Source organism: Danio aesculapii, chromosome 6 (genome assembly GCF_903798145.1).
Source record: "Danio aesculapii chromosome 6, fDanAes4.1, whole genome shotgun sequence".
Lineage (NCBI taxonomy): Eukaryota > Metazoa > Chordata > Actinopteri > Cypriniformes > Danionidae > Danio > Danio aesculapii.
In genome coordinates, this window is record NC_079440.1 from 11,648,733 (window position 1) to 11,674,723 (window position 25,991).

The window sequence follows — 25,991 nt, forward strand, 5'->3', positions numbered from 1 at the left end:
TGTGTAAAATCCAGAGTGGAGATTGGCTGTCTGTACCGATCGGTACTAAGGAATGTCATTGAGTTTTCAGCACAAAGGCTCATTATTTTATGAGAAAGACTTGGTTTGAACCAATCAGTGCACTCTTGTGAAGGAGATGCAACTTCATTAATATGCACGATATAGCTTCGAAGACTCTTTACCTGTTAAAGTGTTCAGAGAGACGCCACATTGTTGCCAACTGTAATTGAAAAATGTAGTAGAAGAAATGTTTGGAGCCATGGGTCGTCAGTGTTGCGTTTATAAATGTGCCGCAACGAAAGTTGTTTCTAATTCCCTATGATGAGAACACAGCTCGCGTAAGGACCCAAAGCCCAACTGAACCGAACTCTGGCACACCTCTTCCAATCGGGCCAGGTCTAGCCAACTGAACAGCGCCTGAACCTGATTCAGAGCACTCACAGTTCTCAAACGAACCGGGAAACGCACATTGGGCACGGTTCGGATAGCATAGTGTGAGTGTGCCCTTAGTCAAAATGATTCAGTTACTAAGTTTACAGTAATATCACTACAATATTATGGACTAAAAATCCTCCAATTCCACACAGCTCTCAGAACCACTGTAAATGCTGCTCTCTGAATAACTGTCTATTTCCTCTGCGTCTTTGTTGCTGGTGTGAAAAATCGGTGTGCACACATTGAAACTCCCCTTTTCATGCAAACCCTTCCCTCTTTCGCCACTCGACACTCCCACCTAAACAAAACTGGACTCATCCACCTTTCTGACTTTTTACAAACTAGAGGTGTGAAAATACCCTGCTGAGACATGGGGGTTTCGTGGCACTTTAACTAGTTTACTAAAAGGAACACTTCACTTTTTTGGAAAATGGGCTCAAAATGGGAGCACTTTTAGATTAAAATCTCGCTCAAAATGACCAGAGTTTAGATAATTATCCTGTTCAAAGCTTGACTCTTCTGTATACACTTACATAATATACTAGGACAAACAGAAAACGAAGTCACTAAGGACGAATGGCTGCCTTACCATGGCTACAGCAGGTGCAATGATACTACACAGCACCTGAAAATATAGCCACACAATAGTTTCACATAATAATTTAATAAAAAAAAATAATAAACAAATAAAACACCCATAAAGTGCATGTAGTCAGATTAAAAAAACGCAGCGCACACTGAAATACCAAATTATTTGTTCAGATCAACTTTCAGGGTTTTCTGCAGACTTTCTATGCTGGCGTCTAGTGCTGCGAGCCCGTCCCTGAAATTCTGCTCATCTTGTGTGTTAAACGTGGACCAGGAGTTTATGCTCCAATCAGAGGCTAAAGATTTAATATCACATGAGGAAAAAGTGCTGTCCACCGCTGAAGGTCGTCCAGTGCAAGCAGACTGAACAGTCAACTGCGGGAATCGACGGGCATATTGGGATTGCACTGGTTGATTGTTTAGTCCTTTATTTTGCTGATTTAAATGTAAACCCACACCAAGATAATCTCGGCCCTCACATTTCGCATCCTGTATGTGGAGTCCATCAGAGATATCCAGCTTTTCAAGACCATGACCCATATATTTCATCTTAACATCCACATCTTTCCTGTGATTTCTGGCTGTTATTTGCTCATTACAGTGAGTGAATGGATCACTATGAGCAAGCTGCACCAATGGAGTCTCTCTTAAAGGAGCAAACACAGTTTTTTTCTGATCTTCTAACTGTGGCATGTCCTCAGCTATGGTTTCCAAGGTTGGTTTGTGTACATCCCTGTCTGTTTTTAAGCAGATTTTTGTATCCGAGTGTAAAACATAATCTTTTTCACCATCAGTTTGACCTGGATGTAATGTCTGTGACCTACATTTAATGTGGTTGGAAGGAGAGGGCTGTCTTATGTCCTCCAGGGTCTGAAGGTAGGTCTTTACTGAATTTGAAGGTTTATCCAACGCTGCAGCTTCATGCAGTTCCAGAACACTCTTAGTGAGCTGGGAATTTGGTTGAGACACATCAGGATGAGGAGAATATCTCATGTTGTTTGTCTGACTTTTCTGCAGATTTCTGTGTGTTGGAAAAAGATTGGTTACAACATTGGTTAAAATATTGTATATTAGTTAAATTAAAAGCATTTTCGCATTTGTTTCGGAAACTGGTAAATTTGTCCCTTTCTTTAGTTCATGTAGGCATATACGAAAACAAGACTGAAGTGCACTAAAATAAGGCTGTATATTACAGGAAAAAACTGAGATCGATATTAGATTTTTTTGTGATACATAATGTGATAGAGTATAATGTCACCAGATGAAATTAATAGAGTGATTATGATGATTTTGTAGGGGAGAGAATATGAATAAAATATAAGGTATTTAAGGGTGTACCCAAAATAGGCATGGTTGTCCTCCCTCCCCTCTCCCAGCTCTCACACTGCTTCTTTTCTGACCCTGAGCACGCTTTAGTCGATGATGCAACTGTTCAGTTTAATGAGAAGCGTTCTCGCTCAGCACAGTGGAGATTGCTTTAGTTTTATTGTTTTGTATTATTTTAAGTCCTTTGATATGCAGTGGCACACAATCAATCTTTTGCTGAACAGATCCACAACTTTTGACGTTCATAAATTTTCATGAAAGTCATCGTGCTGCAGGTGTTAGGAGGTTTGTTGAATGTGGCAGCTGACCTGCAACAGTGGGTTTGTATCTTTGATAAACTATGACTGTGGAGTTCATTGAAAAGTAAGAATGATTAATAAATCCAAATGAAACGGTCCCTTAAAAGTGATGTAGTGTCTTCAGTTTTACACTCAGGCACGTTTCGCACTCACACTACAAGCGTTTTATGCCAAAGGCCAACCGAACTGCACTCTGGCACACCTCTTCCAACTGGGCCAGGGCTTTCTATCTGAACCTGAGCCCAACCCGGAGCTCTCCCACTTGTCAAACAAACCGGGAAATGGGCCTCAAATGCACCTGGGAACGGTTTGGATAGTCTAGTTCAGAGGTGGGCAAACTACAGCCCACGGGCCATATGCGGCCCGCTGAACACTTTCATCCGGTCCGCTAGGGAGTTTTTAAAATGCTGCTTCTGAGTAACAGTTTGGTTTCAGAGCCAGCAAATTAATGATGCAATACAAGTGAACCCCATTTGATAGCAGTATTGCACACGGTACAGTTAGTGCAACAGGTAGAATTAGAACACAATTTCGGATATTAAAACTCCAGAAAATGAGTCGGGCAAAAAAAAAATAAAATAATTGACTCTGAATGTCATGTGTTTAAAGAAGAATGGACAACAAAATACTTCTTCACCAATATCGGACAGAAAGCGGTAGGTCTAATATGCCAAGAAAGTATTGCTGTTTTTCAAGACTACAACTTAAGGGGCCGATCACACCGAACGAGCATTTACGTGCACAAGAAAATATACAGCTATATTTTGCTTGCTTTTAATTAGTTAAAATTTGTATCTATAAAATAATTAGTTATTTATTTATTTTTCAATGTATCCAGAAAAAAAAATTGGTAAATCCTTAATGTTGAGCCCTGAAAAGTCATGTCAAATCAGAACTACCAACATTTCTTAGAAAAATACCAAAATAACCAATTTCCACTTTCAATTTCCATAATTCATATTACTATTTTCTACAACGTATAACCTATATACACACACATCTTACAATCTTAAAAATAGTGTGTTTGGGTGTTAAAGTGATAATGGTGCATCAAAATAAATTGATTGAATGTAGAGCCTTGGTTTAAAAAACATTTATGAGTTTTTTCTGTTGAACACAAAAGAAGATATTTTGAAAAATGCTGATTGCTGGGACCTATTGACAAGGGACATTGGTAGGTATGGGTTTTCAAGGAATACTGCAGTTTAGAAAGTCAAGGTTTTAAAACCGCCAACATTTTCTGCTATACCTCTCCAAAGGTATGTGTAAGATTTTTTTATTTACTTTTTTTTTTGTTGTTGTTGTTGTTGTTGTTGTTTGAAAAGATATCAGAAGATGCCATTTTAAATCGTAATTAAATTGTGATTTTGAAACAAATGAAGACAGCAAAAGCCAATGATTCATTTTCATTATTCAGCCTGACATGTTTACTGCTCCAGAATATTATAAATGTTTCTTAAAATAAAATATATTGTGTTCAAAAGGGAAAATGTTTTAGTTTTTTACCCAGACATTTAAAAAAAAGACCACATTTTAGAGCAGTAATCACAATACTGTCAAACCATGAAACCATGAAACCTTTATCCAAGGTTATCATACCGTCAGAATCTTATACCGGTCCATGCCTAATCAATAGTACAATTTTCTTGCTTTGGAAGTTGATGGGTCCCAGAAAGCGTCATTTTTCAAAATATCTTCTTTTGTGTTGAACAGAAGAAACACATACGTTTTGAACAAGTGAAGAGTGAGTGAATGATGACAGAATTTCCAATCTTGAGTGAACCATCCCTTTAAGATATTTTCAACTCAAAATAATTATACAATTTATTGTTTTTTCACCATAATCCGTCCATCACAGCTCTTAACAGCTAGTTTAGTTAGATACCTGATGACGTCCTGCAGTTTGCCGATCTCTGCCTCCCTCTGTTGGAGACTCAAATTCAGTGCCATCTTTTCAGTCTCAGATGCTTTGAGTTTACTTTGGCAGCTCTGCATCTCAGCTAAGGCCTCGCTCACATCTGTATGTGTAAATTACATTAAGCAAAAAGAAAAATCATTAAAAATGAGTAAATTTAACAGCATTTTTAATATTAGTGAATGATAACATGTGATGTGTTATAATGAAGTCATGCCGGTCAACAAAAATAGATTAAAATGTTACGTTTACAAAGAAATATAGGGTAAAATAAAAAGGGATGGGATGACATATTTGGTGTAACACATCGATGGATTTGCTCTTTAGTGTTTGAACTCTCAGCAGTGAATATTAAACCACACTGAACTGAACTTCAACACTGAAAACTGAACTGACACTGTTTACTTTAATCTTCTATGTAAAGCTGCTTTGACACAATCTACATTGTAAAAGCGCTTTAGAAATAAAGATGAATTAAATTAACGTAATAACATATTGTCAAAATAACAAAGAAGGTTTCCAATGAAATTATCTAATGGGATAGTTCAATCTCAGAGAGCACTCTTACCCAGCCTTAGCCGACTGTTCTCCAACTCACACAAGTCATTCAGGTGCTTCAAATCAACGTCTTTGTCCTCCGTGGCTTTCCGCAGCCTCATGTTCTCCTGTTGTAGAACTTCCAGCTCTTCACGGCTTTCATTTAACTGAGTTTGTAGAGCGAGGTTTAACGACTGCAACGCAACCACTGAAACACAACCATAAAGGGTTTCATACAACCACTATGCGAGTCGGGAAATACATACTGAGAATACATAGCAATACATTCGCGCATTTATTCTTCAGTATGATAATTCTTCTTTAGGTTATGCCCTTTAACAACAGAACACAAACAAGTAAAGGTGCTGTAGAAGCCGTTCCTAAAATGGAAATTTCAGGTAATGTTAGGACAAAAACTCCTTCCATGCATTAACTTTTCTTCAGCTTAGTCCCTTACTGATCAAGTGTCGCCACAGCGGTATGAACCACCAAATATTCCAGCTACTGTTTTATGCAGCGGATGCACTTCCAGCTGCAACCCAGTGCTGGGAAACACCCATATACTCACATTCGCACTCATACACTACGGAAAACATGCAAACTCCACTCAGAAATGCCAACTGACCCAGCCTGTACTCGAACCAGCGACCCTCTTGCTGTTAGGCGACAGTGCTAACTGTCCTCAAAAACCTTTTAACATGGAAAATATTCCTTCTATGTAGGCTCAATAGTCAGGCACGCTCTTGTTGGTGTTGTCAATCTGGCAACCTGCGCTTGTATGGAGTAGTCACAGGAGTGAAAAAGGGTTTTGAACTAGGAGTGCAATACCTAGTTCAACCACTGGGTGTCAATCTTTCATACTGCACCTTTAATATTGTTTTATATTCACTCACCCTCCATGTCACAGGCCTCTGGTCTTGTCTGCCGTTCTGCTCTTTCTCTCTCCAATAACTGCTGATTGAGGATTCGCAATCGTCTGGGAGACAAGCAAGTGAAGACAAATGAATGCAGTTCATTTAAATAGGATTAATAATATTTAAAAACATAATCTGTATAATCGGACTTATGCCCATTGCTATGAAAGAAAACCAAACAATATATTGTCTTCTAAAGCTGCTTTTTTGAATGTCATTCAGCGCAACTGGAATGGTGGAATTGCTGGAATGATCTTCCTAATCCCACACGGACTGCTCATTCACTAGTATCATTCAAATGACAACTAAAAACCCATCTCTTCCACAGTCACCTGAAGCGCTGTGAACAAATCCAGGATCCACTCATCTTTCCCCCCTGACCACATTACACGCCAACCTCAAAACATTACGCAATTCTGAGTGTGCCTCACACAGGTGAGTGGGCTTGATAAACTACCTGAAGAAAACCTTTTACCTCTCTGACACTTGCACCAGTTTTGCACATTCGCACCAAACACGTACTTACAATTACTCCATATCTACTAAAAACACTGCAGTTATTAAGTGCGTTTCACACAAGTGAGTGAGTTTGACAAACCACCTGTAGAAACATTATTTTCTCTGTCTTCTTTCTCGCTGAATGCATCCTTAATCGTAAGCCACTTTGGACAAAAAAATCTGCTAAATTATTAAATGTACAAAGTCTTTGAATTGACTTGATTGTGAAACACTGAAAGAAAATGTAATTAATCTGAATGATTTATTACTTCAGTGAAATAGGGTTAAATATGTACATCAAATAGGGGTGCATGATAATGAAAAAACGGGCACTGAGCTATTTAGTTTTTTCAACATAAAAAAAAGAATTTTAGCAAATGATTAGAATTGTTTTATTCTTTATTATTTTAAAATGACTGAGGTGATTTTTTTAAGGAAGTGTCTCTTCATAAAATATAATATAAGCATAGATATAACAACAAAGTCTAGGGAGTCAGATACAGTTTTCAGGTACAGAAAACTGTGGCTAGGAACTATACTCTCATTCCGGATGAATAATCAAGGAATTTTACTGCTGTATTTTAGTTTTATCAGGCGTAATGATATTAAGCAGTGCTGAAAATAGTTATGAAACCTATATCACAATTATTTTCATGGTTGCAAGATTTTCATGTGCTGCGTAATATCATTGCTTGATTATTACGCAATGATATTATGCTGGTATAGTACTGCAACTATTAATAATAATATAGTTCTTTGTCATATATGCCTGGAAAAATAGCAACTTTTCAATCGGTGTCAGTACACATTAACCTCAGAAGAGTCAAGCTTTAAATAGAAAACTTATTGAAACTCTGGCCATTTTTGAGCGAGATGCTAATGGTCTAATCCGATTCAATGCTTTATGCTAAGCTAAGCTAAAAGTGCTCCTATCAGACCCAAAGATCAGCTGAATGGATTAAAAAAAAGGGCAAAACTCAACTGTTTAACAGTAGGGGAGTTCAAAAATGAGCCTATTTTCATAGAGTGCTCCTTAGTGTTTTATAGACTCTTCAAATGGCTGACCTTCGCAACTGTACATTCTCACTCCTGAGTGGCTGTACGGCAAGTGCAATCTCAGCCTGGATGTTGGTGCTGCCCACCATGACAGGAAGAAGAGAGATGTTCTGCTCCACCTCGGAGATCAGACGCACCGCATCACCATCTGCAGAAAAACAAGACAGTCATACAGAGATACTGTAAAAGGGAAAAATCTGCTGTATGTTTCATGAATCTGCAAAACCAGCAACTCAATCCTTCCTCACATCTGAAGGTTTCATTTTATTATATTACAGAAAGTGATTTAGATAACCATCTCAGGGTTGAAATAAGATTCTGCTTTCATCAATTAGATCTACACTGCAAAAATGCTTTTCTTACTTAGTGTTTTTTATCTTGTTTCTAGTCTAAATATATAAAAATTCCAAAAAATCAAGAAGCATTTTCTAGACAAGCAAAACATATTGTCTTGTTTTAAGAAATAATATGCCAAAATTAAGTGAGTTTTTCCTTAAAACAAGCAAAAGAATCTGCCAATTGAATAAGCAAAATAATTTCATGTCGAAAGGAAAAACAAGATTCTTTTGCTTACCCCATTGGTATTATTTTGCATCTTTATTTTAATGTATTTTTGTTGGTCAGTTATCTACAATATAAACAAAAAGAGTGAATAAAATTTAGGTCAAGTGGGGTGCAAATAATACTTTTTGGCCTTAAGGGAATTATGAATTACATTCAAGTAGGCCTATTATAACATAAAATATGGTATTTCTGACAATTTTCTTTATAATTTGAGTTATGAATTACAGTTTCGCAATACTACTTGTATCGTGATACAGTGTATCCGGAAAGTATTCATAGCGCTTCACTTTTTTCCACATTTTTTTATGTTACAGCCTTATTCCAAAATGGATTAAATTAATTTACTTAAAGAGCCCATATTATGGGTTTTTGAAAATGCCCTTCCATGTAGTGTGTACCACAGCTCTAAGTGAAGTGAAATATCCAGCTAAGGCTTAAATCTGTAAGTGTACAGTGTTTAAAACTATTGATTCATCTATAAAAGAGTCGACTCATAGTGCTTCAAACGAGTCGTCTTGATAACGAGTCATTAGGTGTTTCGCGATGACGCAGCCACGAAACACAAGCCTCGCCAGTAGTTACGCGCGCAAACCAGGGAGATTTGAAACCTGCGGCCCCGCCCACTAACACAGAAAAAACACTAGACACACACACACAGACGCCGCCGGTCCAATGAAGTCACGCTGTGCTCAGATGGATAATATTGACAGTCTCTACCCAAAGATGAAACTGTGAAGAGTCAGTGGTTGAGGTTTATTCACTAGTGTAAGTAAGTGCGATTAAAATTGTTGCCTCGTTTACTCTAGCTTGCAAATTATGTATTTATTGTGTTTTGTTACTTGTTAACCTGGTACAGTACACGCGGTTACTCTTTATATTCTCTTATCACATGTAAGCCACGTTAAAAACGCGACGCGTGCCGCTTTGTTTACGGATTTAACGTTAAAGGCTTTTGTGAGCTCGCGTTCCACTGCCGTTTGTCGTTGCTATGGCGATCGTAAGCTAGGAGACAGGAGACTCGCGTCGCTTTCCCTAGTTCTTCTGTGGAGCGTTGTGTGTGTGTGTGAGAGAGAGAGAGAGAGAGACTCGCGTCGCTTTCCCTAGTTTTTCTGAGGAGCGTTGTGTGTGTGTGTGTGTGTGTGTGTGTGTGTGTGTGTGTGAGAGAGAGAGAGAGAGAGAGAGAGACTCGCGTCGCTTTCCCTAGTTTTTCTGAGGAGCGTTGTGTGTGTGTGTGTGTGTGTGTGTGTGTGTGTGAGAGAGAGAGAGAGAGAGAGAGAGACTCGCGTCGCTTTCCCTAGTTTTTCTGAGGAGCGTTGTGTGTGTGTGTGTGTGTGAGAGAGAGAGAGAGAGAGAGAGAGAGAGAGAGAGAGAGAGAGAGAGAGAGAGAGAGAGAGAGAGAGAGAGAGAGAGACTCGCGTCGCTTTCCCTAGTTCTTCTGAGGAGGGTTGTGTGTGAAAAAAGCCTTACACTATGAAGCGCGTGTGCACTGTGACTACTTTTATATAGTTGATTACCAGCTGGGCATTTCACTCTGTCTCGTGCTGAAGCCTGTCACTGTCATCGGTCCAATCAGCGCAGATTAGCTTCGCGCTGAGGAGGGGTTTGGGAACAAATGAATCGCTGAACGATTCATATGGGAGTCGTTGGGATAATTAGGTAAAAATAAATGCAGATTATAAGACCATAAAAGTGTTTTATGACCTTGCATGCATATTAGACTGTTGTTGGAGACCCTTACAACCTAAATATGACCCTATTTCATGTATAATATGGGCTCTTTAAAATTCTACACACAATACCCATAATGACAATGTGAACATAGATTTTGAAATTGAAAATTGTTGCTAATTTATTAAAAATAAAAAACCTGAAAAAAAAAAAAAAAAAAAATCAGATGTACATAAGTATTCACAGCCTTTGCCGTGAAACTCTAAATTGAGCTCAGGTACATTCTGTTTCCACTGATTATTCTTGAGATGTTTTAGCAGCTTAATTGGAGTTCATCTGTGGTATATTCAGTTGATTGGACATGATTTGAAAAGGCATACACCTGTCTATATAAGGTCCCAGGGTTGACAGTGCATGTCAAAGCAAAAACCAAGCATTAAGACAAAAGAATTGTCTGTAGACCTCCGAGATAGGATTGTCTCGAGGCACAAGGCTGGGGAAGGTTACACAAAAATTTCTGCTGCTCTGAAAGTTCCAATGAGCACAGTGGCCTCAATCATCCGTAAGTGGCAGATATTTGGAACCACTAGGACTGGCCGGCCTAAATATCGGCCTAAATATCGGGGGAAAAGGGCCTTAGTCAGGGAGGTTATCAATAACCCGATGGTCACTCTGTCTGAGCTCCAGCGCTTTTCTGTGGTGAGAGGAGAAACTAACAAAAGGACAACCATCTGTGCAGCAATTCACCAATCAGGCCTGCATGGTAGAGTGGCCAGACAGAAGCCACTCCCCGCCTGGAATTTGTCAAAAGGCATCTGAAGGACTCTCAGACCATAAGAAACAAAGTTCTCTGGTCTGATGAGACTAAAATTGAACTCTATGGAGTGAATGCCAGGCGTTACGTTGTTAGAAAACAAGGCACCGCTCATCACTAGGCTAATACTATCCCTACAGAAAAGCATGGTGGTGGCAGCATCTTGCTGTGGGGATGTTTTTCAGCAGCAGGAACTGAAGACTAGTCCGGATAGAGGGAAAAATGAATGCAGCAATGTACAGAGACATCCTGAATGAAAACCTGCTTCAGCGTGCTCTTGACCTTAGACTGGAGAGACGGTTTATCTTCCAGCAGGACAATAACCCAAAGCACACCACCTAAATATCAATTGGGGTGGCTTCACAACAACTCTGTGAATGTCCTTGAGTGGCCAAGCCAGAGCCCAGATCTAAATCCTATTTAACATCTCTGGAGAGATCAGAAAATGGCTGTACTCATTTTTCTTAAACTAATTTTTCACATTGTCATTATGGGGTTTTGTGTGTAGAATTGAGGAATTAAATGAATTTATTCCATTTTGAAATAAGGCTGTTACATAAAATGTGGAAAAACTGAAGCGCTATGAATACTTTCCAGATGCACTGTACATTCAGCTGGTATTGTATCGTAAGATTAACTAATGGGATCGCGACAACCCTAGTCTCTCCTTTAATAAAATAGCTATTTGTAAGTTGTAGCAAAACTGGCACTTTGAAACAATTTTGGAACAATGAGGGCTAAATAATTTTTTCTTTTTATAAAGACAAACTCTGCATCCAAAGCATTTTTTTTCAGAGGAAAGCATTTTTTTTTCCTTTTTACAATGTTTTCACATGGAGTGTCACATATATAAAAACGCCAAGAGAAAAATTAGGAGAAGAGCAAATCTATATTTGGATATAAGGCATCATTAATATAGTTTTTCTAAACAACCATCCAATCATAGTTGGGGGGTGGTACAAATATTATTACCAGTCAGTAACAAGTATCCATGTCCAAACAAAATGACACATTCAGACAATATTAATAATTAGGAAAAAATTCTTGAAGGAATGTTTGTTTACCTTGCTCTAGCTAAAAATAGTTCCTCTAAAGCTAGCCATTTTTAGCTGGCCAAAAATGCTTCGGTGGACACACTGCCTAAGGTTTTTGAGTTTATCCTGACTTAATTTCTTAAAAAAGTCAGAGGGAGGAGACAAAATAAATATAATTCAATATCCTCACCATGATTGGCAACCAAAGTCTTCAGCTCTCCCAGCAGATATTTAACCGTCATGACTTTCTGTGCGGTTTTCTCTGGACTGGCTTTGGTTTTGTGAGTCAGAGCTGTTAATTTCTCAGTGCTGGTCTGACAGCTGATGTCTCTGACAGGGGTGATGTCCATCCCATGCTTTTCCTTTTCATCCTCTGCACCATCATCCTCTTCCAAATTCCCCTGGCCATTGCTAATCATCAGTACTGCTCCATCAGGATCGGTCTCAGCCTGCACTCAAAAATGATTTTAGCTGCTTGTTCACTACTTATTTAAAATGAGCTAAAACAATACAATTCTTGCTTTTTTGGGGGGGCAACCTAATTGATTTGACAACATGAATGAATTGTGTGAAATCCTCCATTTTTTACAGTGTGGCTGACCTGGGGGTGGATGGACATTTGTGTTTCGGTTAACGTCGACGAGGAACAGCTCAAGGATCCAATGGAAGATGCCAATGAGACACTTGGCTCCACAGACCCCAGCTCATGAACACTGCTGACCGGGCTGGCTGGTACTGGAGTGCAGGATTTATTATGAAGAGGTAAAACTGCAACTGGAGACTGTTGTTGAGCTGCTAATGGCATGGAGAAAGTAGTTGCATGCTTGTTTGGGATGCCAGATATTTCCACAGACCCATGAGGGCAGGATGGGATGGCAACACTCATTGTCCTCAGCTGATGAAACTCTCTAGATGGGCAACCACTGCTCAATGTACACTGAAAGAAAGTGAAAGAACAAGTACAAAAGCAAATTTCATGAATTAAATAAAATTCAGTTTTCAAGAAACCAAAAAAAAAAATATTACAAAATCACAAGATCTTACCCATCACAAGTTTAAGGTCATCTAGTAAAATTTATATTTTTTATACATTTGAAAATACATGAACACTTGTATAAATCAAATTAAATACACTCACCGGCCACTTTATTAGGTACACCTGACTAGTACCAGACCCACTTTTGCCTTCAGAACTGCCTAATCCTTCGTGGCTTAGATTCAACAAGGTACTGGAAATATTCCTCAGAGATTTTGGACTATACTGACGAGATAGCATCACGCAGTTGCTGCAGATTTGTCAGCTGCACATCCATAATGCAAATCTCCTGTTCCACCACATCCCAAAGGTGCTCTATTGGATTGAGATCTGCTGACTGGAGGCCATTTAAAGTACAGTGAACAAATTGTCAGGTTCAAGAAACCAGTCTTAGATTATATGCTGCCATCAGAAGATGGGTACACTGTGGTCATAAAGGGATGGACATGGTCAGCAACAATACTCAGGTAGGCTGTGGTGTTGACACGATGCTCAATTGGAACTAATGGGCCGGAAGTGTGCCAAGAAAATATCCTCCACATCATTACACCACCACTACCAGCCTGAACCGTTGATACAAGGCAGGATGGATCCATGCTTTCATGTTGTTAACGTCAAATTCTGACCCTATCAGAATGTCGCAGCAGAAATTGAGACTCATCATACCAGGCAATGTTTTCCAATCTTCTATTGTCCAATTTTAATGAGCCTGTGCAAACTGTAGCCTCAGTTTCCTGTTCTTAGCTGACAGGAGTGGCACCTGGTGTAGTCTTCTGCTGCTGTCTCCCATCCACCTCAAGGTTGACGTGTTATGCATTCAGAGATGCTCTTCTACATACCTCGGTTGTAACGTGTTTTTTTTTTAGTTACTGTTGCCTGTCTATCAGCTGAAACCAGTCTGGCCATTCTCCTCTGACCTCTGGCATCAACAAGGCATTTGCACCGAAAGAATTGCCGCTCACTGGATATTTTCTCTTTTTCTGACCATTCTCTGTAAACCCTAGAGATGTTTGTGAATGAAAATCCCAGTAGATCAGCAGTTTCTGAAATACTCAAACCAGCCGTCTGGCACCAACAACCAAGCCACATTTAAAATCACTTAAATCACCTTTCTTGCCTATTCTGATGCTCGGTTTGAACTACAGCAGATCGTCTTGACCATGTCTACATGTCAAAATGCATTGAGTTGCTGCCCTGTGATTGGCTGATTAGAAATTTGCGTTAACGAGCAGTTGCACAGGTGTACCTAATATTGTGGCATAACATTGATCTTATGAACTTCCTATTAATAGAAAAATCTTGAGGAAGAGTTTCAAAATTGATACTGATAAGAAATATATACTCATATCTACATATGCTGATAATATGCTAATAATTTGATTTGCTCATTATTTAATTAGTCAGTTAGTCATGTTATCGGAGGTATAGTTGAAAACTGAAAATTCTGTCTTGTTTTACTCTCCAATTACTTGTTTGAAATGTATTTGAGCTTCTTCTGTTGAAGACAAAAGAAGATATTCTGAAAAATGCTATTTGCTGACTTGCATAAAATGAAAAACAAATGATATGGAAGTCGATTGGTGCCAGCAACAAGTATGTCAAAATATCTTGTTTTGTGTTCAACAGAAAAAAAAAAGAAACTTTAAAGGTTTAAAACCACATGAGAGTAAATGTAATTTTTCTATCTGAACTAATCGCTTTAAATGCAAATAATAATTTTTGCATAGTGGAATAAAGTCCAGTAGACATACAGGTTCAGTGGGAGCTGATCCAGGTCTCTGAGGGCTCAGTGCAGGTGTGGATGTTGTCAGTCGAGTGTTAAATACAGTAGATGTGTAAACCTGATCTAAAAACACAGAGAGGAACCACACAGAGAAGACATCAGTGTGTGCATAGAAGTAATAAAACAGTTTAAATAGATAATTCACCCAAAAAAGACAAATTTACTCAATTTACACACCCTCAAGTGGTTTACAAATTAAGATATTGGTTTACCTGGATGATTACAGCTGGCAGGAGGCTGAGAGTTAGACAGTGAGATTTGCTGGCCATGTTCTAGGGTCAGCCCTGAAGCTTGATCATGTGACACTTGTGTCTTTCTGATGCCAGGGTTCTGATCATTACGACTACACAGCTGCCCTGCCAAACCCACGTGACACTTGGCAGATAGAATCTTCTTCTGAACTGGCGCTACAGTAAGAACAGCACAGCAGGTTGTGAAGCTGTGATGTTGTGTTTTTATAATCCCCCTTCCCATAAAATAACAGGATACAAGACCACAAATTACACTTCAGAATCACAGAAGGTCTTGACATACACCAACAAATCAGTCTCCTTAAACCAGGGGTGTCCAAACTTGGCCCTGGAGGGCCGATGTCCTGCAAATTTTAGCTCCAACTTGCTTCAACACATCTGGAAAGATGTTTCTAGAAAGAATAGCAAGAACTTGATTAGCTTGCTCAGGTGTGTCTGATTGAGGTTGGATCTAAACTTTGCAAGACACTGGCCTTCCAGAACCAAGTTTGGACACCCCTGCCTTAGACCAATCAACGTTGTTCAAATATACACCCAGGTATATGATATAATCTCAGTTTCTGACTTGGGTATAGTAATCAACATTTTCAAAATTGTGAAAAGTATGGGCGTTGTTCAATAACTTTAGGACAGGGGTGCCCAAACTCTGTCCTGGAGGGCCGGTATCCCTCAAAGTTTAGTTCCAACCCCAATTAGACAACCTGAACCAGCCTATACCCTACTTTCTAAGTATACTTGAAACTTCCACACAGGTGTATTGAAGGAAGCTGGAGCTAAACTATGCAGGACAATGGCCCTCCAGGATGGAGTTTGGGCACCCCTGTTTTAGGACAACTAACCACTTCATATGTTGATTACTGTATATTAACTGGCATCACTTAACATTACCTGGTCTTTTGCTCAAATGTACAGCCGTCTTTGTCTTATTCCAATGCTTTTTCTTGTTATCAATCTCAAATTTCCTTGATAGATTCTTGGGTTTGGATTTGAAGGTGCAGGTTTTTGTTCCCTGTGGTTTGGGCTTAGATTCTGTTGCATGAAAAGTATCATACAATTCAATAATCATAAAACAAAATCACAAATCAACTGATTAACAGAAAGAGAGAACCTCTGGTTTCACAAGTACAATACCAGTTTGTTCAGCTTGAAGTATCCCATTGAGTAAAGCAGCACATCGATCAAGTCCCTTGTGGATTGTTGTCACCTTGGATGCAATTTTATATGTCAGAGATTGGCATATGAACATACTCACCGGCCACTTTATTAGGTACACGTGTTTAACTGCTTGGTACTTCAAATTTCTTATCAGCCAATCACATGGCAGCAACTCAATGCATTTAGGCATGCAGACATGGTCAAGACGATTTGCTGCAGTTCAAACCGAGCATCAGAATGGGGAATAAAGGTGATTTAAGTGACTTTGAACGTGACATGGTTATTGGTTCCAGATGGGCTGGTCTGAATATTTCAGAAACTGCTGGTCTACTGGGATTTTCACGCACAACCATATCTAGGGTTTATAGAGAATGGTCCAAAAAAAGAGAAAATATCCTGTGAGCAGAAGCTTTGAGGAATATTTCCAGTACCTTGTTGAATCTATGCCATGAAGGATTAAGGAAGTTCTGAAGGCAAAACGGGGTACAACCCAGTACCTGTACCCAATAAAGTGGCCGGTGAGTGTAAATGTGATTACATCTTCATATTTGTAGCTTCTTTACCTGATCTTCAGAGTCTGTAGAATAAAGTGAATATCCTGGTTCAAGAGGAGACACACACGTCCCAGCAACCCTAAACCAGACACCATTTCTGCATGATAAATGTGTTTCATAAAGCCTTTTAAGTATTTCTGTTCATTCATAGTGTTACTTTTTCTTGTGTATCTGTCCTCGTCCAGAAGCTGTCAGTCTGCCTGACGAGACCACCTGCAAAACATCACTTGCTTTAGTTCTTAAGAAAACCACTACACAACAGCTCATGTAAAGCATAATAATGAAATGTATAACTGTTATAATAAACTGCAACCGTCACCTTTAGTCTTGATATACCCTGCCTTGCCATGTGGGATGAAATCTTCGATTAAATCTGCAGAATCAACCTTAGTTTGATAGTAAGCAGCAAATATTTATCTTTGCATTTTGTATTTATTACGCTGACTAACTTTAAAAACGCAAGGAACAAATGTCGAACACAACTCTGAAAATGAAGGGACGAAAAGCAAAACAAACCGCTTCTTCGGTTTGCGTTTAAAACGGAAGCTGAGTGCTGTAGTCCAATAGAAATAGAGTTTGTTTTAATCTCTGAGTTTCATTGGTGGAGCACTTTATTTCCTGTCGTCTATTGGTCAGAAGCACAGTCAATCATATGAACACCAGCCACTCGTTTACTCAGGTTTTGCTAACGCCCACTAAATCTTCAGACGCCATAAATATCTATGTTCAGACGCTAGAAAGGCGTTTCTATGGAAATGGATTGGTAAATCTTCGCGGTTTATTCCCGCGTGTAAATTAATATATTTTATGGGTCAATAGACCATTTTATTGGTTGCATAAAATACAAATTTTAAAAAGAACTCGTATAGAAATCATATAAAAAAAACGCCTACAAATAACTTACAATAAACAACTTATAATATTTTGTGAGACTAAAATGACAAAATATGTATGAAATGTTGCATCATAATTTAGGGCAGAGGTTACCAAATTCGGCCCTGGAGAGCCGGTGTCCTGCAGAGTTGAATCAGCTAATCGAGCTCTTTCTAGGTATGCTAGAAATTTCCAGGCAGGTGTGTTGACGGAAGTTGGAGCTAAACTACGAAGGACATTGGCACTCCAGGACTGAGTGTGGACACCCCTGATTTAGGGTAACGTAGCAAATATTTATGTATTAATGGAACAACATAGCCTACCATGCATAAAACAGAATAAATAATCATATAACATTTTGTTATATTTTCAATGATTAACGTTTTGCTAAGAAATTAGTAAAACCTATTAGTTTGAAGCACAGTGGCAAAGTATAAATAGCCTATTAATTAATTAGGATGATAGTATTTTGGGACTGTCCCTTCCCATTAAATGATTGTTGTTCTAAATTTACTGACAATTTTTTTTAAACTAAATTTTTAAACTATTGATAAACTGAATGACATTTTATTGGGAGTTGTCTGTAAACCATGGCAAAAAATTTTTTATTAATATATTTTGAGTTCTGCAGAACAAAATATAAATGAAAACAAAAACTCATTTAAGCAGTTTTGTCAATAGCAAATGTGTCATAATTTTAATTATTATTAGTCCAATCAGCACAAGTGTAAGTCTACTATATGTTTATCCACACTGTTGACCACAATGTATTCTGAGCACCTTACATCCGGTCCTGTGATACAGCAAGAAAGCGGAAAACCTTGAATGCTATTTTTGACTAAGATGATTATTGCGTCGTTTGTAATGGGTAGATAAGGTTTCAGTCTGTTCTCTTCCTGTGGCTATCCCATTAAATGCACATCCCAAACACAATTTATGGCAGCTGATGTAATCAGACACCGTCAAAATGCTATATTCTGTTATAGATGAAATAATAGAGGTTTTCAAAAGGGAAAGGTGACCAAAAGAACATTTCAAATCAATTTAGTCATTATGTGGTTCGTTTTTCATTTTACATGCCTAACGTACATGTGTAAAAGTATGTTATACTATTTCTGTAACAAATATCTAATATAAAAAAGGTCTGTAAAAGCTCTCTGTTCACTTCTGCCATACAGACCTACAGATTACAGAACATCTGAAATGCCAAATGTACATTAGGTGGAGCTCACTGTTTATTAAAAACACAGACTTGTCAGCACCAATAGCCTTGTGGTTAGTGCGTCGACACATGGCACCTAGGTGTTCACGGCGACCCGAGTTCGATTCCCGGCTCGAGGTCCTTTGCCGAACCTTCCCCTATCTCTGCTCCCCACACTTTCCTGTCTGTAAAATCTCCACTGTCCTATCACAATAAAGGTGAAAACCCCTAAAAAAAAAAAAAAAAATAAAAAAAAAACAGACTTTCTTTCATCTTCAGACATCTTTCACAGACTGTCTCTACTTGAATACAAAAGCCAAATGATCCGACAATAATAGACATTTTGGGGACATTATGCCTTATACAAAAATATTTAATAATGCATTTAACATCAAAAATCACTTACGAGTTCACTGAGCAATAGTCACGGCATAATAAGCAAATCCCAGCCAGGCCCGTCACGTTATTGGGTCCCCTTCAAACATTTCCAGTGTTTTGTGCAATTTGCATGTGTTGCGAGAAAATGCAGCACATATCTTAATGTGTTTGCGTTGTGAGAATTACCAGATTTGACCAAGTAAGACATGTCAATCTCTCCTGGCCACCGTATCCAAATCGAATTTAAATGATAAATTCTGTTATTCTATGCACTTGTAAAACTCAATTCCTAGAGGGCCGCAGCCCTGCACAGGTTAGTTCCAACTCTAATTAAACACAGCTGATCAAACTAATTAAGTCTTTCAGTCTTGTTTGAAACGGTAAAGCTACGGTCACACTGGGCTTTGTGTGTGCGAAATTCTGTCGTACGGCACTGCGAAAAGGGGCGGGATTAAACAAGGTGATTAGACATTTAAAAAAGCCAAAGATTGCTCAATATTTTAAATTTCTGTCCAGAGAGGTCATGTTTTAATCCTCAATTGGTCTCACGCAGTCAAGTGATGCGATTTCGCAGGTCAGAGTTCACCAAGCTTGAACTTTGCACCACAGCAACTTGCGAAACTTGACGCATGACCTTGCGTTTCCGGTCTGACTCATTCGCGTGCGTATGAATGGAAGCCTATGGGAGGAAAAGTCAAGTGTGACCACATCTTAAGTTTGTTGATACGGGTAAGTTTGCTGAAGCAGGGCTGGAACTAAACTGTGCAGGGCTGCAGCCCTCCACGATTTGAGTTTGCCATCCCTGTAGACTTTACTTTCAAGTAAATTCAGTTTTGGTCCTTGGACTGTTTTTTGAAATTTAATATTACATTCAATGTGCAACTTGCTGTTTTTTGTAATTACTGTCAAATTTACAAGCAGTTTTTCAGATAAGCATTTATGGCTTAGCAATTCTACCCAAATTTTGTCACTGTTGTTTATACACTCCTTGATAATCTGTCATGCACGCAAGTGGTTAGAAAATTTCTATAGCAAACTCCTGTACAACCAGAGAGGCTGAAATGCATTTCTAGTGTGCATTTCTAGGACCCGCCACATTTCCTTGTTGCTCCTGTTCCGAGACAGCGATTGGGTTTAGGGGGAGGGGTGCACTATGGGGCCATATAATAAGGGGTCCTAGAAATGTGGTCCTGCAACTGCAGCCTCCCTGGTTGTGCTGAAACATCCTTATCAAAAAATTCAGGTTTAAATTTCAACAAATCTAGTATGGTTGGCAGAGGGTTTCACTAAATCAGCTGAATATTAGGACAAGAAGAGTCAGTATTATTTATTTCACTTTGGAATAAAGAATATCTCATTCCTTCATACATGCCCTTGCATGCTTTTTCCTAATGATTGATGACTTCATTGTGCTTTCTCAGCACATTAAATATATCTACATGAACTGAAGATGTGAAGTTGTTCAGCGTTGCCCACTTATTGATTTTTTTTCCAGCTGAGGTCTGATGCCTTTTTTGATGTTTAGTTCTTTGTGCAATACTGTGGTTAACACAGATAAATAATCTTAGTTCAATTACCAAAATGAGACCAGTGACACTCTGCTTTTGCTTAATTCAGTTAATTTTTTTTGTTTGCTTAATTTAGTTTTATACAGAATAAAAATTATTAAAAATCCTGAATAATTAAGCTATTGTCATCATCATTACATTTCATTAGACATAAAAAGTATCCATAAAATTAAAACCTAACATACATGTTTTTTTTGTAGTAAATCATAACCAGAAATCGCCCATGCGACACTAGTAAATGGTTATAGAAATGGCAATCAGTGTGCAAAAACATTATTAAAAATAAAACGGCTCATTTTATTAACAACCGGAACCTAAAATTCTGTCATTTACTCGCCCTTTACTTGTTCCAAACTTTTTGAGTTTCTTGAGTTTTCTTTCTCTTTTGAGTAGAAAAGAAGATATTTTCAAGAAAGCTGAAAACCTGTACCCATAGACTTCCATTTGTTTTTCCTATGGAAGTCGATGGTTACATTTTTAGCTTTCTTTAACAAATCTTCTTTTGTGCTCAGAGAAACAGAGAAAATAATCTCATAAAGGGTTGTAAAGACTTGAGGGAAAGTAAATAGTAAGTATATTGTATTTTTTACAATTTTAGCTGAACTTCCTTTAAATGCCACTATCTGAGGCCTCTAAACCACATTTCCTTAAGATGGCAGCATTTCACCATTCTTTCTCACTCAATTTCAGGTTCCAGGTTGCCTCAGACCCTTTAAGAAAATAATATTTATCATGCACAGCATTTAAGTTATGCGCAGGAACGATTAATCATAATCTTAAAAATCTGATAGGCACACTGTGATAATACAATCATTCAGCATGTCGACGTTTGTTTTCGCAGATGTTGAATTCACCCCGTATAACATCTGAATCACAGGAAGACTAAATTTCCTGGTCAGAGTCGACAGGGCTATTTAACTTCCAGAAACAACACGTTCAAGCATACTTTTGATTTTTAAATAAATATTCTCATTCATAGGGGGGTGTGGTGATTTTAAAAGTGCTGCGTACAATTTACCCAAACCAAACTAAATTTATACAGCTGGAGTTATTTCTTTTATAATTAAACTGTGAATTTAACATCGTAAATATTCTGTATGTTGCTATAAAAATACTAATAATTTTAAAATATATTTTCCCATAGTCTAACGAGATCCGATCCTCTTATTTGATTGGCTGAGGTAGCCAGGCAGGTGGGACATTTCATTGCTTGTGTCGCTAAGGGAGCTACGTTTTTTCCCCTAGTTTTTATTTTCACCTTAGTTTTGTGGTTTTTACTTATATCCGATACTTTATTATTCATTTATTTATTAAGGTAGACTTACGAGCGTTAGTCGTTTTAAGTTACAGAATGAAACTTTTGACGGTTAATAAAACGGGCCTGGCGGTACAACGTTGTAGCAGGAGCTATAATAACTTACGTCTGTTGATGGACATCATGACAAGTCCAGCAGGTACATGGCTATTCTGCAGCAGGAATCAACCTGGCAGATCTGAAATTGTGCAAATATAAGCAGTTATTAGGCTCACCACCAGTGACTCATGATAAGACAAAAAAAATGTTAAAGTACCACGTTTACTTATGCTCTAAGATTAAAAAAAAAAAAAAAATTGTGTCTCTGATTCCACATTAGTTTTTTTAAATTAATGATAACCTACTGTATGGACAGGAGACCACCAGACAATTGTAATCAGGGGCGTACTTAACCAATAAGGTTAAGCGAGGTAAGCAGCTGCTTAGGGCCCTGGGGAATTAACCATATAGCTCTTTTATAAATTTTCTATCATGTGTTGTAAAATATGTCTATAACTGTTAAGATTTTAACAATATTACTTTTAAAAACATCTGTGCAGGTGTGTTGAGGCAAGTTGGAGCTTAAATCAGCAAGACACAGGCACTTCAGGGCCAAGTTTGGACATTCCTGCTGTACATAGTTAGTTTGTGAACTTGTTTTTTATTTGTAAATGTATTGCTTTTAATTTTACACTAAGAAGATAAAGGTTCCTTTAAATATTAAAATATATAAATATACTGTAAGTATTTAATATACTTTTATTTATATTTATTTCAATCGCCTACTTTTTAACATGCAGATTATTTTTCAAAAATGCTAAGTCCGCCCATGGTTGTAAACACACTTTTAAAAAATGCTTGGTTGTGGTAACCCAATCTTGGGTCAAAAAACAGCAACATCAGGTACATTTTCTCACCCTTTAACCCAACTGTTGGGTTTGTCCTATTAGGTCACAACAACCCAACATTTTTTGTGTGCAATTAAAGTTACAGTACTACAAAGTTCACATTAGGATGCTATAAGTAAACATGAATAAACATAATGCAATTAATCTAATGGTGAAAAAAAAATGTTTATGAAATCAAAATCTACCATTTTACTTCCGCTCTGGAATGGCCGTCCTTCTCTAATGACATAATTGTGATGGCTTTGGCGGAATATGTTTAGCCAGGCCTCTTCAACCTGACAGATGAGAGGAGGAGCGCAAAAATAAAACCCCACCCTCTACCAGTCCCGTAGCCAGCCTGATGAAAGGGATGGTTCCTTTTTTTCTGACAAAGTGGACATTTTTTTGCAGTTATTCCCTGTTAATTTATATTTAATTAAATAATTCACTTTAAGCAATTTTTGCTGGATAAGCTTGTCAGATGGTCACGTTTTTGATGTACCAAAGAAATATAAAAAAAGACTTATTTTTAAAATACAAATTTATATATCATTAGATAAAAAATAGGAAAAACCTTAATAATAATAATAATAATAATAACGTAGAGCTTCATGATTTTTCAAGCCTCTTTTGTAAAAAACTGCGTTTGAAAATTCATAGATAGCAACAGTAGCCTAATTAGTATTAAAAGTAACTTTAAACGGGACACTTTTCATGCTTCACACCTTTTTATTTTTATTTTTTAAGAATAAGGTCCAATATTTAAAATAAAAGTTAATTGTTTTCTCCATTTAACATCAAACCAGTGAAACTTTACTTGTGTCAGACTCCGCTTGGTCTTAACCTTTTTCGATGGGCTATTTTGATAATTTATGATGACATAACAGTCAAATTAGGACAAGTGAGCTTATGTATGGGACACATTTTTTGACCTTTGTCAGTGGGGAGTGGGTCTTTCGAACCACCCGAACTACCCCTGGCTATGGGCCTGTCTACTCACTATTTATTTTCAATTGGAAATATGTCATCATACTGTAATAAAAGTCTGCAGCAAGTTATGGTTGACGCAGACTTAAAAGTTAGCTGTTAGCTATTTTAGCAGTTAGCAAAAAAAAAAGAAACAGAACCTGAAGCATCCCAACCCGTACATGACACTGCAGCTGAAATTGTTGAATTAAATGTAACAAGGTTCTTGTAAACAACAAGTAGGCTACAAGAAAATAATAAACGGTATATGACAGTGTTGAGCAATTTTTATTAATCAAAATGTAAGGGAAGAAACCCCAAAATACAGTGATGCTAAAAAATGTCCATATCTACTTCCTGCTAAGTGGTGTATTAACGCCCCCGTGTTTCCTATACAGTTTTCTCCCTTTGGAATGGAATCAGAGGGCGGATTTCCATGTGAAGTCCATTAATGATCAATTGGAATGCACCTACAATAGAAATGGTAAGACAGACAGTAGCTGTTAAGAACTGTTGGATGCGGCTTAAGGTCAATGGCTTTGACTAGCCAAGCTGTGATCAGAGCGAAACACTATTGTTATTATATATGGTTATTTTTTAAAAGGGGAGGAGTTACTTGTCTATTCTCTAGACTAGGGGTTCACAAACTTTTCAGCCGTGACCCCCAAAATTACAATGCCATTGACTTGCGACCTCTAATATGCTCTGAGGTGGTTATAAATATATAAACCTTGTACATAACGTCGCACACATTCCAATAGGCCCAGGTCTATTTATCATTTAATTTTGAAAATTGCCACTCGGAGACCATCCTCCATGTTCAGTTGTGGCCTGTATTTATTTTTAATGTAGGTGAGTGCTGTAAAGGTATCAGAAAGTTTAACCTGGTGCCATAAAATCAATGTGCTTTGTCTTTAATACAACATGATTACCCCAGAGGTCGCAAAAAAAAATCAAAAGACTTTTTATTTGCTTGTTGTTTTTTAGTGTAACTATTAACTACTATTTTTTCTTCTGTAGGGAATGGATAAAATATTATTCATTCATTAATTTTCTTTTGGCTTAGTCCCTTTATTAATATGGGGTGGCCACAGTGAAATGAACCGCCAAATTATCCAGCATATGTTAACGCAGTGGATGCCCTTCCAGCTGCAACCCATCTCTGGGAAACATCCATACACACTCATTCACACACACACGATGGCTAATTTAGCCTACTCAATTCACCTATACCACATGTTATTGCTCTTGTGGGGTAAACCAGAGCACCCGGAGGAAACCCACACGGAGAGAACATGCAAACGCCACACAGAAATGCCAACTGACCAAGCAGGGGCTCGAACCAGCAACCCTCTTACTGTGAGGCGATTGTGCTACCCACTGCGCCACCGCGCTGCCCGGATAAAATATTAAAATATGGAAATTCTAATAGTTTAATAAAATGAATTAGTCCCGACCGCCACTTTGGGAACCCCTGCTCTAGACCAGTCACAATCTCAGTGCTGGAGGGCCAGTATCCCTGCAGAGTTTAGCTCCAACTTGCCCTAACACACCTGCCTGGAAGTTTCAGGTATGCCTATTAAGACCTTGATTATAGCTTATTCAGGTGTGTTTGATAAGGGTTGGAGCTCAGGACACTGGCACGGAACAAGTTTGACGCCTGCTCTGGACCTGTTTCAGTTGAAAACATGAAAATACTCAACACATCAGACAAAGTTGCGGATATTAAGGATTTTAAGTAGACCTTTAATTCTGAGGACAAAAGTGACATACTGCAGCTTTAAAGAAATCACTTGGAGCCGAGTTTTCTCTCAGCAGCCAATAGAGAATGGGAAATGGAAAACCTGGAACTGGAGCTGGACAGTAATTACAGTAAGCTTTCACTTTTTAGTGAAGAGGGAAATCTGTGGGCTTCATTCCACTCGTTTTATGGATTCCAATCCATGAAGATTTAGTTTATTTTATTACAATAAAAGAGAAATTGAAATTTCTAATAATGGAAAATGTTGATTATTTTATATTAATTGCTTATAAACAAAAATCATTTTAATTAGCAAGAAAGATAACTTATTGCATAAAAAGCTAAATCATATTGCTAAAATGTAATTTCTACTATTTAATCAATAACACTTTCAACAATAATCTTGTAATATTAATGGATTTTGGACAAACAGTTAAGTGGATTTTGACAAAAAAAAAAAACGTCTGCAAAGAAGTTGTGATTTGTAAAAGGTTCCAAAGCATCCTAACAGACCACGATTCACTGATTCCAATTAGTAAGCATCTCTTAAACAGGACCGTATGGTGATGGTAGGGGTTCTCCGGCCTCTTGAAAATACACACACCCCATTATTAGGAAGCGCTTGGGCGCATCAGGAGGACAGATTGGTCCAGTTC

At 38.0% G+C, this 25,991-nt stretch overlaps 1 protein-coding gene across 2 annotated transcripts; it reads right to left on the reverse strand.

Annotated features, from left to right (window-relative positions):
- Positions 1–238: 238 nt before the first annotated feature.
- ccdc14 (coiled-coil domain containing 14) lies at positions 239–16,911 on the reverse strand. Of its 2 annotated transcripts, none has more exons than XM_056458971.1 (14): positions 16,747–16,911; positions 16,585–16,640; positions 16,437–16,506; positions 15,850–15,922; positions 15,607–15,747; positions 14,680–14,874; positions 14,436–14,530; positions 12,250–12,585; positions 11,839–12,097; positions 7,578–7,716; positions 5,994–6,076; positions 5,132–5,308; positions 4,534–4,666; positions 239–2,044 (listed from the first exon to the last, which is right to left on the reverse strand). In XM_056458971.1, exons 1-14 carry the CDS (start codon positions 16,774–16,776, stop codon positions 1,186–1,188), a joined length of 2,646 nt encoding a protein of 881 aa, XP_056314946.1. In that variant the 5' UTR covers positions 16,777–16,911; the 3' UTR covers positions 239–1,185. The 2 variants fall into 2 exon arrangements, with proteins under 2 accessions (XP_056314946.1, XP_056314945.1); XM_056458970.1 differs by having other exon boundaries at positions 12,238–12,585.
- Between the last annotated feature and the right edge of the window lie 9,080 nt (positions 16,912–25,991).

Bases quoted from the DNA above. Each gene is read 5' to 3' on its own strand.
- ccdc14 (XM_056458970.1), bottom strand. From the start codon at position 16,776: ATGGCAAGGCAGGGTATATCAAGACTAAAG. The intron at 15,923-16,436 runs GTAAAGAAGCTA...ATTGCATCCAAG, and splicing joins CTACAGACTCTGAAGATCAG to GTGACAACAATCCACAAGGG. The intron at 4,667-5,131 runs GTAAGAGTGCTC...TTACACATACAG, and splicing joins GAACAGTCGGCTAAGGCTGG to ATGTGAGCGAGGCCTTAGCT.